The sequence below is a fragment of the Colletotrichum truncatum genome (genome assembly GCF_014235925.2).
Source record: "Colletotrichum truncatum strain CMES1059 chromosome Unknown Contig_0001, whole genome shotgun sequence".
Classification (NCBI taxonomy): domain Eukaryota; kingdom Fungi; phylum Ascomycota; class Sordariomycetes; order Glomerellales; family Glomerellaceae; genus Colletotrichum; species Colletotrichum truncatum.
Window position 1 is genome coordinate 8,734,157 of NW_027222398.1, and position 15,785 is coordinate 8,749,941.

Here is a 15,785-nt window from a genome sequence, read left to right on the forward strand (position 1 = left end):
CTCAAATCCTCATGCGCTGATCCTATTCGTACCTTCCTACAGAGTGGGTGCTGAAGTAGGTAAAGACTGACAACTGGATTCATCCGAAAACCAATACACGAGCCTATAAATGTGTGATTGGCTTGTATACCACATATGTGGCGTTCCGTGTGTGCATCCATCATGCAGCTGCAATTGCCCCTTTTCGTAAACAAGTGAGGGGTTGTTCAACATAGCAAAGAATTGAACTTGGTACGGTATGAACCCCTCGACTGTAGGCCATTGAGATTGTGACTATTTAACCTTTGAATAGGAACCTGTTGAAAGACAATTTTCACCTGCCTTTTCATAGCCAGCAGGAAACCTGATGAGCACACAGTATCGCGAATAAGCCTGGCAACACTTCAAGTTACAATGACATCCAACAAAACGGCTTACAACACTGGGTCTACCTATGAAGATGAGACTCATCAAATCATCTCATCATACTTCATTGGTCCTCAAGCCGAGAACTTGCCGTATTTTAAAGAGAACATTGACATCATCTTGGAAGAGCTTCAAATTGCGCGAGTCAATTACTTCCAGGAAGATGGGGTATATTAACTTGATTATTATGCTATGAATGTGCTTTGCTTACTTCACATAGAAATTCATCGATGAAAAGACACAGAAGACTGAGGCTTTTCAAAACTCCATGGAAAAGCTCAAGCGGGCTGTCCGAAAGGCGTCCAACATACTTGGCAGAACAAGCATCCCGTTCTGGTCTCCTCGCTATGAAGCTCACATGTCAGTCTATTTTATGAAATTACCCTCGAAATTTCACTCATTTTGCCAGGTGCACCGATATGAGCATGGCTTCGCTCCTGGGTTACTTTATGACTATGCTATACAATCCCAACAATGTTGCAATCGAAGCTAGCCCTTTGTCGACAGTGGCTGAGATTGAGGTTGGAGAGCAGCTGTGCGAACTCTTTGGATACAACATTGATCCAGAAAATACCGACGCTCCTACCGGCTGGGGCCATGTGACTTGCGATGGAACAATCGCAAATCTTGAATCCATCTGGTATGGTATCCATCTCTATTAAACCTTAGCACTTATGACTGTCGTGTATTAACAACTTTGGTATAGGGTTGGTAAGCATTATTACGCGCTCTGATGTAAAATTTTGGATGCTCACCATATTGAAGCTCGCAACTTGAAGTTTTACCCGCTATCTCTGCGCAAGGCTTTTGAAACAGGAAATCCGCTTGACTTTCTGTCAGGCAGTTTCTACGTTGAAACATGCCAGGGCGAATACAAGCTGTTCACTCAGCTTTCAACATGGGAACTACTGAATCTCAAGCCAGCAGAAGTTCTCAATCTTCCTGATCGACTTTATCAAGAACATGGAATTTCGAATGATTTTCTTTCCGAAATCATGAAGAAATTCACCATTCAGTCTACTGGGAAAGATGAGCTCGAGAAGGAGTTCAACATGGACAAACCGTGCCAATACATGGTAGCAACGACTAGACACTATTCCTGGCCTAAAGGAGCTGGTAAGTGCTTAGCATACCCACATAAACTGTTCTGTTAATGAATGTGAATGGTTGTAGCCATTTGTGGATTGGGTTCCGATAATGTGGTCGGTATCCCCGTCGACTATGAAGCACGCTTAGACTTGGATGAGCTAGAGAAGCAATTGAGAAAGAGCCTCGAAACGAAGCAGGCCGTCCTTGCAGTGGTGGGAATTATTGGATCAACCGAAGGTAAATTTAGTCATAAATCATTAAACGATGGGATCTAAAACTGACAATTCTTCAGAGGGCGCCGTGGACCCTCTCAGTGGCATTCTTGCCCTACGCAAGCAGTTTCAGGCAGAGGGCCTTTCGTTTCTCGTTCATGCCGATGCAGCTTGGGGCGGTTATTTCTGCTCAATGCTGCCCAAGGACTATCGTCCTGGAGATGTCATTAATCTACCCACTGAAATGGGTGCAGCTGACGGCTTTGTCCCTGACGCTAGCTTGCGCGCTCAGACCCAGGAGGATCTATATGCCATGCGTTTTGCCGATTCTATTACTGTTGATCCACACAAAGCAGGCTATATCCCCTATCCAGCTGGTGGGCTTTGCCATCGCGACGCTCGCATGCGATTTTTGGTGACTTGGACAAGTCCCTACCTGTCACGTGGCTCGGTCACAAGCATTGGAATTTATGGCGTTGAAGGAAGGTAAGTAGCCTCGGAGCATGCATTGCGAACTTCGGAAAGAGGCTAATGATTCATATCAACCCTTAGTAAGCCCGGAGCTTCGGCGATGTCTGCATGGCTATCTAACAAGACCATCGGACTGGACCAAAAGGGCTACGGATCTCTGCTGGCAGAAGTCACATGGACATGTACCAGGGTATACTTTACCCTCTATTTCTTTCCTTCTATTATGACCCCTGACTGACCACCGCCAATATAGCTCTCAGCCGAGTGGGCGGCTTTGACAGATGCAAGCAGTCCTTTCATCTGCGTGCCATTTAACATGTTGCCATCTGAATTAGAGCAACCCCCAAGCGAGGAAAAGATCGAGGCAGAGAAGAGGCGAATTCGAAATGACATCGTGAACAAGACGAATGCCAAGATCCTAGAAGAGGACCAGACGAGACCGGATGATCAAAAGGCCATGAAACTTATGAGAGCATTGGGTTCCGACCTCAACATCAATGCTTTTTCTTTGAACTTCCGTTATGAAGATGGGCGGCTGAACGATGACATCGAAGAGGCCAATTACCTCATGCAGAGAGTTGTCGAGACGCTCTCGGTTGACAGTCCTACTGACGACCCAACAAAGATACCGCTGTACCTTACATCGACGGAATTTTCTGACGAGCTTTACGGGAAGTGTAAGGAGCATTTCGTCAGACGACTTGGTTTGGCACAAAGCACACAGGATTTGATGGTGTTACGCAACGTTGTGATGTCTCCTTTCCCCACTGACGGTAACTTCACAAACAGCCTCGCTCAGATATTTTACGATGTTGTCGAGAAGGAAACTGAGGTTAGTTCAATTTCTCCATGGCCGGCGTGGTTCCTGCAACTGATGCCTTCGTATAGGTTGTTCGTAAGCGCAACACATTGGCTGCAGACTTCCACAACTTCCTCATCCAAGGAACAGAGCAGATATATCTTATCCATCTGCCGATGTTCCATGTTGCGAATCACCGCCAACAACTCATTGTATCTGTGAGCTTTGACGAAAAGTCTCAAGCCAAGTATGCCGCGTTGAAGAAGTCGAACCCGAATGAGCCAATGCTACTAGTTACCCAACGCAAGGTCATGCTCAAAGATGTTGTTGATGAAAATGGAAGTTTCCAGGCTCAAATCATGACGAAGGAATCGTATGTACCATTCTACAGTACTTACTAGAATATTTGGCTCGGATTATCAAAAGACTGACATATTCGACAGAGGAATCATCCTACAGGACGTGGATGTCACACTGCAGAAAACGGTCGTCAGCCGACCCTTGAACTCTAAGTGGCGACTTGACAGTTATCCCGAGACTTTCATGCCATTCTATCTCTACGGAAATTGTAAGTCCCATACGCGCTACTGCGATTACCAAGTACATAACTCACAAGCACATTAGCGAACGAGGCCAACATCGACCACGTAATCGTCCGCGCGCCGAACACCCAGCTGTCTGCAAGCGGCTGTAAACTCAACTTTTACAACCGCATCGATGACTCAATCTGGGAAAAAGATTTGATCCTCTTGGTTGAGGATGTCCGTGAGGCGCCAATGCAACCATTGCCACCAAACAGCGAAATTGGCAGCCAAAATGGCGCAGTTATAACCCATGATATCCATCATAAGCAGAATGCCGCGAAAGGTGATGCCAAGAATGGTGCGAGGAACGGCCTCAAAGATTTCCCGCGGAATGGTTTGTCGCTTACAGCGTCGACTGAGAGCTTCTCAATTGAGTACGGCTCTAATGCAAGCCAAACTAATGACAGCGACGTTGGAGCAAAGCTGCACAAGGAAGATGAGTCTCACGAACCACACGTTGCAGCCGGAGTGGTGAGTAGTGAGACTCGTAGTGGCGCCGCACGAGGGTCAAGTTTCTTCTTCCGTCCGGGCGCGACGTTCAAAGTTGGAGTTTGGGAGGACAAGCAACGATCACACGAAAGCTCCAGATTCGCCTCCTTTGAGCTCGGAACTTTTGTCGGTCGTGGCACACTGACTCTGGGAGGAAGTGTATATGTTGACAGCGAGGCGATGAACTTTGACCCTTTCAAGAAGGTCGAAAATGTCACTGAATGGCGGCACGAGTTTGATCAGATTGGAAAGGAGCTGGCCTAAAAGAGATCAAAGGAGTATGAGATGCCTCTCGAAATAGTTTGTTAGACGCGAATACGAGAGCTTTGCATGACTTACTTCCTAATGTTTTGAGTTATTTTTGGTCAGCTTTTGTTTTTGAAGTGCGATGTACTACTTGATATTTATCCGCAGTAGGCCCTTAGGCTAATACTCGAAATCTTTCTTCGTAATCCCATAGGCTTGTGACGAAGTCGTCTCTTATATGAGAGTTCAACACAAAAGACGACCGCTTCGCCCAAAACCTAGCGGCAAGACTGCTCCTTGTTACTGGATCTCGTGAGGAGTGGAGTTATACTCATAACGAATGGAGCGAAGACAACATGCTCTGCACATGCAGCCTCTAGTACGACTCCATGAGAGAGAAGACTCGGCCGTAAACTTCCCGCAGATTTCTACACAGTTTAAGCTTTTGACAGAGACAACAACCACACTTGCTGATTTGTTGGGAATATTGCTAGAGGCTTCAATGTAATGTGCATGATTTGAGGAAGACAACGCGAGGCGTAGACGTCTTGGCTCGTTGCAGCCGAGTACTTGCGATTTGAAGGTGATATGATAGGATAGGAAACTTGGACATGAAGTCTTTTTCAGTGAGTGGAAAGTCGGCTTCATTGGGCTTTCTTCTTTACGAGTAACACAAACTCTAAGAGACCACTTGACTACTTTTCAGCCACTACCGTGTTGCGTGGACGGAATATTAGCTTTCGGATATGTAGTAACAAGTCATACTGTAGTCCCAACATGATAAAAAACTGTCTGTACAAAATATCGTATCACTAAGCGATATCCAAGATGTAGCGGGATCGTCGGAGGTGACGCAGAGGTGTGCGGGGAACCTAGCGTAACTTTGAAAACAACGAACGATCTGGAGAATCCCTTTCACGCACCCTGCTGACACTGCAATGCATGCTCAAGTTTAGCCGTCAGATGTCTTGCGGAATTCATTCGCACCTATTGGCTCTTTCCAAAGCAATGCATTGTGAGTGGAGCTGCCAATCGCGATTCCCCTTAGACTAGGTATCAGCACTTGGAGATCGTACAACAAAGGCAGCGGATATCGGTTGAAGTAATGGGCGGAAGATAATCCGATGACAAGATGATAAAATATTTTGCCAATAGTTGTTCATGTGCAAAGGATGCGGAGTCTGCCAAGGAGACTTACAACTGAGTATAAATACGGCGAAGAGAGAGCCTAGATATTTCGGGTGTTGATTTTTTGGACCACGGCTAATCGCGAGAATGATGTTTTCCAACCTCTTTGTTGTTATCTTAGTTGCCTTATCAAGTGCCGCTGCACAAAATGGCTCGTGGCCCAACGGCCCGTTTCATACTGACGGACGTTACATCAAGGACGCTAGCAATGAAACTGTTAAGATTGCTGGTGTCAATTGGGTAGCGCACGGCGAGGTACGTCTTTGAGGGATGGGCGAGTGATAAAATTGACTAACAAGGCATAGGTCATGATTCCTGAGGGTCTACAACATAGGTCCATTCAAGAAATTGTCACCCAGATAACGAGCATCGGGTTGAATGCCATACGCCTAACATATGCGACTCAAATGATTGACCAGTTAATGGAAAACTTTGGACAAGATATCACCATAGAGAAGGCTTTCCATGGTGCTCTTGGGTTGGAGAATGGCACATACGTGCTAGATCAAGTAAATACAACCCTTCTGCAGCGCCAGCTCACATCTCTCAACTAATTGGTTTGATATAGGTCCTTTACCACAATCCGTCATTCTCCAAGAACACTACTCGACTTGAAGTTAGATTCCCAAGTTCTTGATGTCACAATACTTATAAGATTTGATTTAACTTAGTAATTAGGTATTCGACGCCGTTGCAGCAGAGTGTGCACGCCAGCACGTCTACATTCATCTAGACAACCATATGTCACGTGGCACATGGTGCTGCTCGGGCACAGATGTATGTATTCCTGTTAAAAACCCTCCTTGAAAGACTGGTGCATAACAAAAATCTCAATAGGGCAATGGATGGTGGGGTGATAGAGATTTTGACGTTGCTAAATGGATCCGTGGACATGAATATCTAGCAAACCGAGTAAGCTCTCTTTCCCACAGGAATAATTTTCTGGGTTAACGACGCGAACAAAAGGGTAAACAATGGCCATCTTTGATTTCCATTGCGTTACGGAATGAAATCAGAAAGGTCCTTACAGACCTTCGACTTCGCGATGATGCCTACACTTGGGCCGGCTGGTATGAATACATGCGCCTCGGCGCCGAAGCAATTCATAATGCGAATGAAGACCTGATTATCGTCTTTGGCGGACTGAGCTACGGACATGTGATAGACCCTGTCTTCCGACAGGAAGCTCTTACGCCAGGTGAGAAGCGTTTTGACCGATCCGATTTTGTTGGCTATGGTAACGACAAGATCGTTCTTGAGATTCACAACTACGACAACGCGAAGGATAGTTACGGAAATATTCAGTATACGCTTTACTTCGATGGTTTTCAAGGCATGAATGCCTCGGATCCCGACACCAAGGATGTCTATCCAGTCATGCTGACTGAGTTTGGACATGCTATGGAGGGCGAAGGTTACCTAAAGTCTCTAACTTTCCGCTCTGTGTTGCGCGACGTCTTACCTGATGCAGGATATTGGTTTCATTGGGTCTTGTGCGGAAGTTACTACTACAGAATATTGCGGGGGGAAAGGAAAGACGAGGAAACTTGGGGACTACTGAACGAAAACTGGACTGCTTGGAGAAACGAAGAGTTTATCAACGATTGGCTTAAGCCTCAGATTGATGCAACACTCTCTTAGTTAAGTTCTTCATATAACCAACAGTGTTTTGAATACCAGACTGAAGGACGAGTTAGTCTCGTCGCCTTCGAATACATTTGATAATGGTAATTGCAATCTGCTGGCCACAGACTTCATCGTGGCATTTCTGTTGGAGCCCACTTACTGACGAATTGGCGACATTTATGTTTCTTCAAACCAAACATCTATCTTACCAGTCTCTTTGTCATGAGTGCTGTTTGCCTTATTCCATTTGCCTTGCCCAGCGACGGCCATGTTCACACGTTCGGCCTCATCTGCGTCGTATCCAACAACGTCCTCCAGAAAGCTCTTGTAGCCGGGCCAGCTATGTTCAAGAGCCCATTTCTGTACCGCGGTCATGTCTCTGCATTGCCGATCATGACCATGAACATTGAAAGAGACAAACCCAGCTGATCCAGAGAGTGAAACGTCAATATTGCACATCAAATCATTTCTTAGGTGGTCTACACAATGCATCGTGTGTATGTCATTCCGCGGCCACTTCTCGAGCGGAATCTTTGAAATTAGCCGGTTCCTAATGCGATACTAGGGTCGTTAACATCGAAAAATACGATGATAGCGCATGAGACTTTCATACCAGACAGTGCAGGGAATGGAACACATTCAGCTGATATACTTGCAGATCAGGCTTATGGGGATGTGAAACAGTATGTGGAAGATTTCTCTGCCGTGCCCATTGGCTGTCTACTGCGACTATACCGTCGTCTAGTATCCAAACAAGTCAGCAAATGATGCATTGCCCAGAAAAGAATAATCGGCCAAACTCACATTTTTTAAGTTCGTTCCAAATTCATCAGCTTCTGGTGATGCATCTGCAGCGTCGACAATGTTATAAGGACTCTTGATGGAACTGTATTTTTTGAGGGCAAGGTCTAGTGCCGTTGTGAGTACGGAACTTGCCCTTTCCATTGAAAAGCTTACATCCGCTGCTGTCTTCACTTCCCATTGTCCCTTGGGGCTTACTTTGAAACCGCGGTAAAGCAAGAAAGCCGAGCAAGAGAACAGGCACTTGGCAGAGCCCAAAGATGAGAAGAAATTTCGTTATTGAGTTCCATCTTGAAGAACATTTCCCGGAAATTGGTTCTTGACAACGAGCACAGACTGGGTCACGCACATTGTTGTGCTCATCGTCAGGCAAAAGTCTGTACTCAGATTGTGATCGATGAGAGTTCATGCTTTTGTTTTGAGTGAAGAGAGTAAGGTATGGAAGAAATCGTCCTGGCTGGTGTTAAAAGAGTGATGAGATGATTTGACGTCAAGTCGCTTAATAAAGCAGTGAACTGAAGGGAAAAAAGAACCATGTAGACGAAAAGAAAGCATACTTTGGATAGATAGAGTGTGGAATCCAGAGGTAACATGAACACAGACGGTTTTCGAATGACAAATACAGTAGCTCAATTGCAGCTTCGGAAACGGCATAGAAATGCCCCGAGTTGCGGATAATTAGACGGGAAAAGCAGTAACCTTGTCAGGTTCGAGAAGCAAACATGCAGGTTGATGTACCCCCAACCCCAACGCACCAACTGATAGCCCCGGAGAAACGATTACCTGTCTCATTGTTTGCCATAGTTCCAACAGCCAGCCTTAGAAAGGGTTTCAGTCCAATCACAGAGATAAATCTTTTTTTTTTTTTTTTTGGTTCATGTGTCACAATAAGATTTCTGCAGCTGATCCGTCTAAGCATAGGTAGTTCCAAAATTTGGCTTCATGGCGGCAAAATAATGGTAGGCCCCACGCTATTTCCGTAAGTTTTAACAAAATCTGAATTTTGATTTCAAAAAGGCTTGAATACTGAATACAGACAATCGTGATGGTATATCTAAAAGATGAAAAAGGGCGGGTTTCACTCAGTACAGGTATTGTAGTTGTTCATGGCATGATATGACTAATGAGTAAGAACCAAAAAAAAAAGAATGTTTCGAAAGAAAGAAGAAAAAAAAAAAACTTGGGCAACAAGGAGTCTAAAATTTGAGTGAGTTTGATCCACCGGCGCGATATATGAAAATGAGAATGTATGAAACGAGGTAGAGCCACCGGATACGAACAAGGATTTGCGCGGGCATAACTCTCGATCCCTCATTTATAATTATAAGACGAAGGCTTCTCAAAACTATCAAGCCAAATTTAAGATCTCAATGATTCAGCCCAAGGCCACCAAGCTCCAAATCCAAAAACCTCCATGCCCACCACGCATAGGCCTAGACGTTATCTGCTGCCTTCATCACTTGATTCGAATGCCTAAAACCAGTGAAGTTAGAAAAGCAACAGTGAAAGCTGTCTCAAGGGATAGATTTTCTCGGACCTTAGTCTGCAGTTGCGTCAGTTGCATCGTCAACTGGACCTTCATCTCCAAAAGAGGCGATTGCTGGGCTCAAGTCAAACCATCTTCGGCTAACATCAGCTTGAGAATAGATGGGTAACCCCAAAACAGAAGCCAGGATAATGGTGAGTGGGAAAATGGCTTGAATGAGCCTTATGATGGGTTGAAAATAAAGATATCGGACTGATGATGTGGAATTGATAGCAAGCGAGTGCCTAGATTTGGTCCTGCACGAGTAGAGTCCTGAGAAGGCTGAGGGAATTCATAAGATCGTACAAGCCCAAGTTCATATAATAAAAAGGAGTCCGGTACTAACACACTTATAATGTCACTTGGAAACAAGAACAGAATCGTAAAGAGGAAATTACAAGATGTCACACACCATATCTTTCTGAACCCTAACATGGGACAGGCTGTAAAATTGGTAAACACGTCAGAGAAAGCTGATGCTTGGCCATAGTATTTACGGTTCTTATTCTGTGTAGGGAATCTATTTAAATCCGTCACATATGCGTTGCCCTGGCTGAACCAATGAAAGACATTGTTTGCTCTAGCTGCATCTTATGTTTGTGGGCGCATTTGACACAGCGAAGCGGTCATTAGCACCAACAGCTTTTAGAGGCATGTTTGACAGGGGTCTTCATAGACATCAACAATTTAAGAGCGATCACATGTTGAAATTAGCAAACAAACATAGGAAGTGGCGGTGTACTAAACTCTGGGCCACATCACCAACCAAAGTATGCTTTGACGGATATGCAGTTTAAGCAAACATCTAGACGGATGCGATGCGGCATCTCGTGTCCCGAAACAACGGCTCCGAGCGAAAGCAGATTTGACACTGATGAATCATTATCCGAAAGGACAATAACTCAGTGACCAGGGACAGCTGATCCAGGTTGACCAGCAATTCATCTGACGATGTTTCTCAACAAAATAATGTAAGCCTTACGTCGTCTGTTGTCAGCCTTATCGTGAGTAATAGATGCCTTGTCGTCCTAGCCCTCGAAATTTCGTCTGTTTGCGTGCTCGATATACTAAGTTTCGCAATTAGCTGGGCTGTAAATGCGCTACTGCTGTTGGCAATGGACGATATCCCATCAAGGCCCGGTTGGCTAAGGTACTTGTAAATAGCCCCCAATTCACACCCATTCTTTCCCCCCCATCTCGAGCGGTTCATGACTTTAAGATATCAACACCTATGTTCCCCAAGCTGCATTCCTGTGACTCTGATAACTGCTGGTGCGTATACCATTGTCAAGATAAGCGCCCTTAGATTGGATTATTTATTTGGTCAGGAAAGTCTTGGCTAGGCCCCTGGGTGGGTAGTTCTGCTCAAGAGGATCTGCCTGTAACCAACCGGGCCTCGATGGGATAGGAATATTCGCTCGAATGGAATGGAAAGTTTTCAGAAAAGAATCAATGCAATGGTGTTAAGGCAGACTTCTTCCGAGGTCGCGGTGGGTTTGACTCCTGTCTTTTGAAGCGTCATCGCCCGAAGTTTTCCAACTTGGGCAGCTTCATCCCGTATGTCATAACTGGCTCAGTTGTTCGGAAAGACTCCACATGATGATCGGCGGAGAGACGATAACAGCTCGGAAGAGCCCCACATCAACGTCTAGTGCATGTATAACTGCCACCGGGGGGAAGCAGTGGGTCCTAAAAGGCCCATTATTCAACATGTCAAGCTTTGTTTAATGAAATGACGGCGCTACCCGCTGGTCGGAGACGAGCCAGTTCTCAAAACAAGCGGCGAAAAAGCAACACGTGATGGTCGTAACTGACTCCCACAACCCGTGCGCTGTGCCGGTGCCGGTTCGGCATATCAATCACTCGACTTCATGAAGGATTTCGAATTCCCGAATAGAATGGCGTCGTCATCATAACTACTAACACCCCTTTCTGAGCTTCCTGCCTGGGGGGACTGTCCCGAGGAAAACATATCGCTCTAGATGACCATTACCAGTCTTCTTACAGTACCCAGGTACCTCATGCAGCTGTTTCTTTGTCTCCTTACCTAGTGGTCTGTACATTTTTGAGTTCTACACGAAACACACCCCTTTTTGATAGGTCGAAAGTAGTAGTAGTGGTTCCTGAACACGCTAGTTTTGAGATAAACAATTTTCGTTGTTCTGTTTATGTTATCTCTTCAGAAACACAAGTTAATCACTTTTTGCGTTGTACCATGGTCAAAACACAGAGTGTTGTTTCACATCACGATAAGTCGATGTACGCCTGTCAGGTGGTGATTGGGAAGTGCGCCTGCTAGAGAGGAAGAAGCATCATAACAAGGCTGAGCTATCAGAAAAGGTTGAACGTTTTCAAGAAGGTAAGGACAACTAAGATTGAGAAGCTTTGTTGTAATTCTAAGGACGGATGCGTAACAAGTCGTTGACGCTGTTGTAGAGATTAACCAGGACTACAATGACGTGTACCTATTAATCGTTAGTGTAAATGAGGTGCTAAATCAGACAATGCAAGGACCATGGCTCTAAAAACAGAAGAATGGGCCCCCACACAAGCCAGGTTCGTCCCGACTTCCAGCCCTACAATTCCGGAGCTTACATGGATTGTTTCTTTCTGTGCTTGTAGTGGACGGGATTTGCCGACATATAAATTACTTAGGTCTTTATGAGGTGTGCGCTATAAACTGGGGTTAATGCGAGAACACTAGGCTAGGACTTCACTGCGCCTCGACACTATGAGGCGTACCGGACGGGCCAAATGTGGGGAGAAATCTACGACTCCTTTGCGGCTGTAAGTCGTTGTAAATGTTGGAGTGGAATTGAGTACGACCTTCGCCCTTATAAAGAGCTCATCGTAACCCTAATCTTCCGTGTATTGAATAAGATAACCAACACTCGCTTCTTTTTCTCTTTACTCACTTTCATTCCTTGACAAGCAGAAGACATTTCAATCCTAATCATTCCCAATGCCTCACTTTTCAAAAGCTGCTGTCCGCGCTCTTGCGGCAGCTGCAAATGCGGCTTCTTTGTCCGATGTCTGCACCATCGAAAACGTCCAGAATTCTCTGCCCGCTAATGGTACCCTGCTTGGTATTGACCTGTTGCCTTCGACAGTCACCGCCGCGGCAGTTTACAACGCCACCACGGGTGGCGGCGGCATGGGTGGCCCCAGCACTGGTAGTTCTGAGACCTACACGTACTGCAATGTAACAGTCCACTACACCCACACTGGCAAGGGTGATACTGTCGTTCTCAAGTACGCTTTTCCAAGCCCTAGCGATTTCAAGAACCGATTTTATGTTGCCGGAGGCGGTGGCTTCTCCCTTTCCAGCGACGCTACCGGCGGCCTGTCCTACGGGGCTGCCAGCGGTGCTACTGATGCAGGCTACGATGCATTCAACAACAGTTACGACGAGAAGGTCCTTTACGGAAATGGTTCTATCAACTGGGATGCGACCCATATGTTTGGATACCAGGCTCTGGGTGAGATGACCCAGGTCGGCAAGGTTCTTACCAAGGGTTTCTACAGCCTTGCCAACGACCAAAAAGTCTACACCTACTTCGAAGGCTGTTCTGACGGCGGACGTGAGGGCATGAGTCAAGTTCAGCGCTGGGGCGAAGAATACGACGGTGTTGTTGCTGGTGCCCCAGCCTTCCGCTTTGCACAGCAGCAGGTACTTCACGTCTACTCTTCCGCTGTTGAGCACACCCAGGACTACTGCCCTCCTCCCTGTGAGCTGGCAAAGATAGTCAATGCCACCATCTCTGCATGTGACCCTCTTGATGGAAGGACCGATGGCGTTGTATCTCGTACCGATCTTTGCAAGCTTCAGTTTGACTTGAAGAGCGTCATTGGAGAATCTTACTATTGCGCGGAGAAGAACAACACCTCCCTTGGTTTCGGCTTCAACAAGAGAAACATCAACAAGAGGCAAGCTCAGGGAAGCACCACGAGCTACCAGCCCGCCCAGAACGGGACTGTCACGGAACAGGGTGTCGCTGTCGCCCAAGCCATCTATGATGGTGTGTTCAACTCCCAAGGTCAGCGTGCCTACCTTTCTTGGCAGATTGCATCTGAGCTAGGCGATGCTAGTACCACCTACAACTCCGACACGGGCAAGTGGGAGCTCAGCATTCCTTCCACCGGTGGCGAGTACGTTACGAAGTTCGTCCAGCTGCTCGACCTTGACAACCTCTCCGATCTTAACAATGTCACTTACGACACCTTGGTCGACTGGATGAACACCGGCATGCTCCGCTATCTCGACACCCTTCAAACCACTCTACCCGACTTGACTCCCTTCCAGTCCACTGGTGGAAAGCTCCTTCACTACCATGGAGAGTCAGACTCCAGCATTCCCGCCGCCTCTTCGGTTCACTACTGGCAATCTGTTCGTTCCATCATGTACCCCAACGTTACCGACGACAAAGCTCTTGAGGCTCTCCAGGAATGGTACCAATTCTATCTGGTCCCTGGTGCTGGTCACTGCGGTAGCAACAGCCTTCAGCCTGGCCCTTATCCCCAGAACAACATGGACATTATGATTGACTGGGTTGAGAACGGCAACAAGCCTAGTCGTCTCAACGCTACCGTCTCGTCTTCTACAAACGTCAACGCTGGTGAGACTCAGTTACTTTGCCAGTGGCCCTCTCGCCCTCTTTGGAGCGGAAACAGCTCCGACTTCGACTGCGTCAATGATGAAAAGTCCATCGAAAGCTGGACGTACACCTTCCCCGCTTTTAAGGTTCCGGTCTATTAAATACTGCTTGCGTTACTGCCCGCAAATCAACCATCTTGCTTCACGAGAATTGAAATAGCCGCACATATGACTAGCGAGGAAACAGGAGGCTCCATAAACATGGACAATTCTCTTTTATTCACATGATCTGTTTTTTGAACACTTTGTCAATCTAGGCCTGAACTTCCCAAAGATTCTTCTTTAAATACAATCAGATTTGTATTCAAGTAATATAAAAACAAATATAGACTCTCAATACCTTGTGATCATCGCTTAGCCGATCCATTATCGACTCGGTCTAGAGCAAGCGGAGTAATGCGGAGACACTTTCGCTAACGAGTCAACCTCTAACCATGTCTCTAATTTCTTTTGTAGTTCTATGCTTCGATATGTCCACCGTCATGTCTTCGCCACGTCACAGGCTCATCGTCTCTGTTCTTGTCTATAACTATTTCTCTTAGTGCATCAGTGTTGGTTAGTTGAAAGACCACGCTTAGGGACGGGTGGCGGTAGGGTTAAGTGTCGGCCGATGGTGAAACTGCGTTTCACTATGCAAAGGTTTCTAAGGTTGTGTACATGGTATAGAATGATGTGAATGGGTGGTGTAATTAGGAAAGATAAACAACACAAACTAAAAGCTGTCAGCAATAAGGAATGTTTTGCGAAAAGCGCTATCACTCTTCTCATTTATGGTTGTGGCTGTTCTTAGCAATTGTCTTGCTTAAAAGGGGTAATTCGTCCCTAGTCAACTAAAGATTCGCACACCGTGGAATTGGTAGACAACTCAAAAGAAACCCATGAACCCCGTAAAAGTATTGAGTTGAAAATTAATAAGCGTAGGAAAGGTTTGAGAATGTCTATTTATTCAGTTGAAATTGTACACCGATGTGTAGCAAACGTTTAAAATAAAGCAAATGCTGAGTATACTTACTATAGTGGCAAAAGATCATGGCATGGAGAGTATGTAGAAGCAGCAAAGGTGGTGCTTTCGCAATTCCATTTGATGATCATGGGTTTCTTTCTAAAGATGTAGCTCTGAATATATAACTTCAAGCTTTTGGCTCTATGTTGACAAATTGAAGGCTAGAAGGCTTGCATCACTTACAAGTAAGTATGGATCCCGCCAGGCCAATGTTGTCTAACTTATATAATGGCGTTGCTCACTCTTACTTAGTTTAAAAATGATAGCCACGTGTGGAATCATTGAATGAAGGTGGGGATCTAGATTAATGGAAAAACCGACCTTCGTGGTCGAGTGGAGGTGACCGAGCATAATGCATGTAAGAATTGTAATCTCAATGGCTCACTTTCCCAGGTGCTAGGCCTTTACCCTTTGCAGATTTTATTAATAGTGCGCTCCAGGCTTCTTTGTCGATAGATAGCATTGGAAACTGGAAAGGCTTGGCAATCTCGTGGCAAAATAACTTTAAAAAATAGAGGGCCTTTTTTGAAAGGAAGATGTTCGCATTAAGACATGTTAACAAGAATTGTATGCAGATCTTCAGCCCCAGCAGTAAAGCTAATCGATTTCCGGATACTCTTGAAATACCATGCTGGAAAATCGCAACAAAGTCCATTCATGTGCACTGCCTGGGTGGAAGTTGAAATTTAGTTC

At 45.8% G+C, this 15,785-nt stretch overlaps 4 protein-coding genes across 4 annotated transcripts; 3 read left to right on the plus strand and 1 right to left on the minus strand.

Moving 5' to 3' along the window:
• Nucleotides 1-393: 393 nt before the first annotated feature.
• On the plus strand, nucleotides 394-4,313 carry CTRU02_202405 (pyridoxal-dependent decarboxylase domain protein; the record flags this gene model as incomplete). Its single annotated transcript, XM_036719813.2, has 11 exons — nucleotides 394-573; nucleotides 626-765; nucleotides 815-1,050; nucleotides 1,171-1,521; nucleotides 1,579-1,731; nucleotides 1,787-2,192; nucleotides 2,259-2,367; nucleotides 2,431-3,009; nucleotides 3,066-3,349; nucleotides 3,420-3,544; nucleotides 3,601-4,313. 11 exons carry the CDS (start codon nucleotides 394-396, stop codon nucleotides 4,311-4,313), a joined length of 3,276 nt encoding a protein of 1,091 aa, XP_036588515.2.
• A 1,260-nt stretch (nucleotides 4,314-5,573) lies between these two features.
• CTRU02_202406 (Endoglucanase 2) lies at nucleotides 5,574-7,124 on the plus strand (the record flags this gene model as incomplete). The annotated part of the gene is made up of 6 exons (XM_036719814.2): nucleotides 5,574-5,738; nucleotides 5,789-5,992; nucleotides 6,052-6,099; nucleotides 6,162-6,260; nucleotides 6,321-6,395; nucleotides 6,450-7,124. 6 exons carry the CDS (start codon nucleotides 5,574-5,576, stop codon nucleotides 7,122-7,124), a joined length of 1,266 nt encoding a protein of 421 aa, XP_036588516.2.
• Nucleotides 7,125-7,286: 162 nt separating this feature from the next.
• On the minus strand, nucleotides 7,287-8,319 carry CTRU02_202407 (uncharacterized protein; the record flags this gene model as incomplete). The annotated part of the gene is made up of 4 exons (XM_036719815.1): nucleotides 7,287-7,670; nucleotides 7,723-7,851; nucleotides 7,914-8,017; nucleotides 8,067-8,319. The coding sequence occupies 4 exons, from the start codon at nucleotides 8,317-8,319 to the stop codon at nucleotides 7,287-7,289; spliced, it is 870 nt and encodes a 289-aa protein (XP_036588517.1).
• Nucleotides 8,320-12,397: 4,078 nt separating this feature from the next.
• On the plus strand, nucleotides 12,398-14,191 carry CTRU02_202408 (tannase subunit; the record flags this gene model as incomplete). The annotated part of the gene is made up of 1 exon (XM_036719816.1): nucleotides 12,398-14,191. The coding sequence occupies one exon, from the start codon at nucleotides 12,398-12,400 to the stop codon at nucleotides 14,189-14,191; it is 1,794 nt and encodes a 597-aa protein (XP_036588518.1).
• Between the last annotated feature and the right edge of the window lie 1,594 nt (nucleotides 14,192-15,785).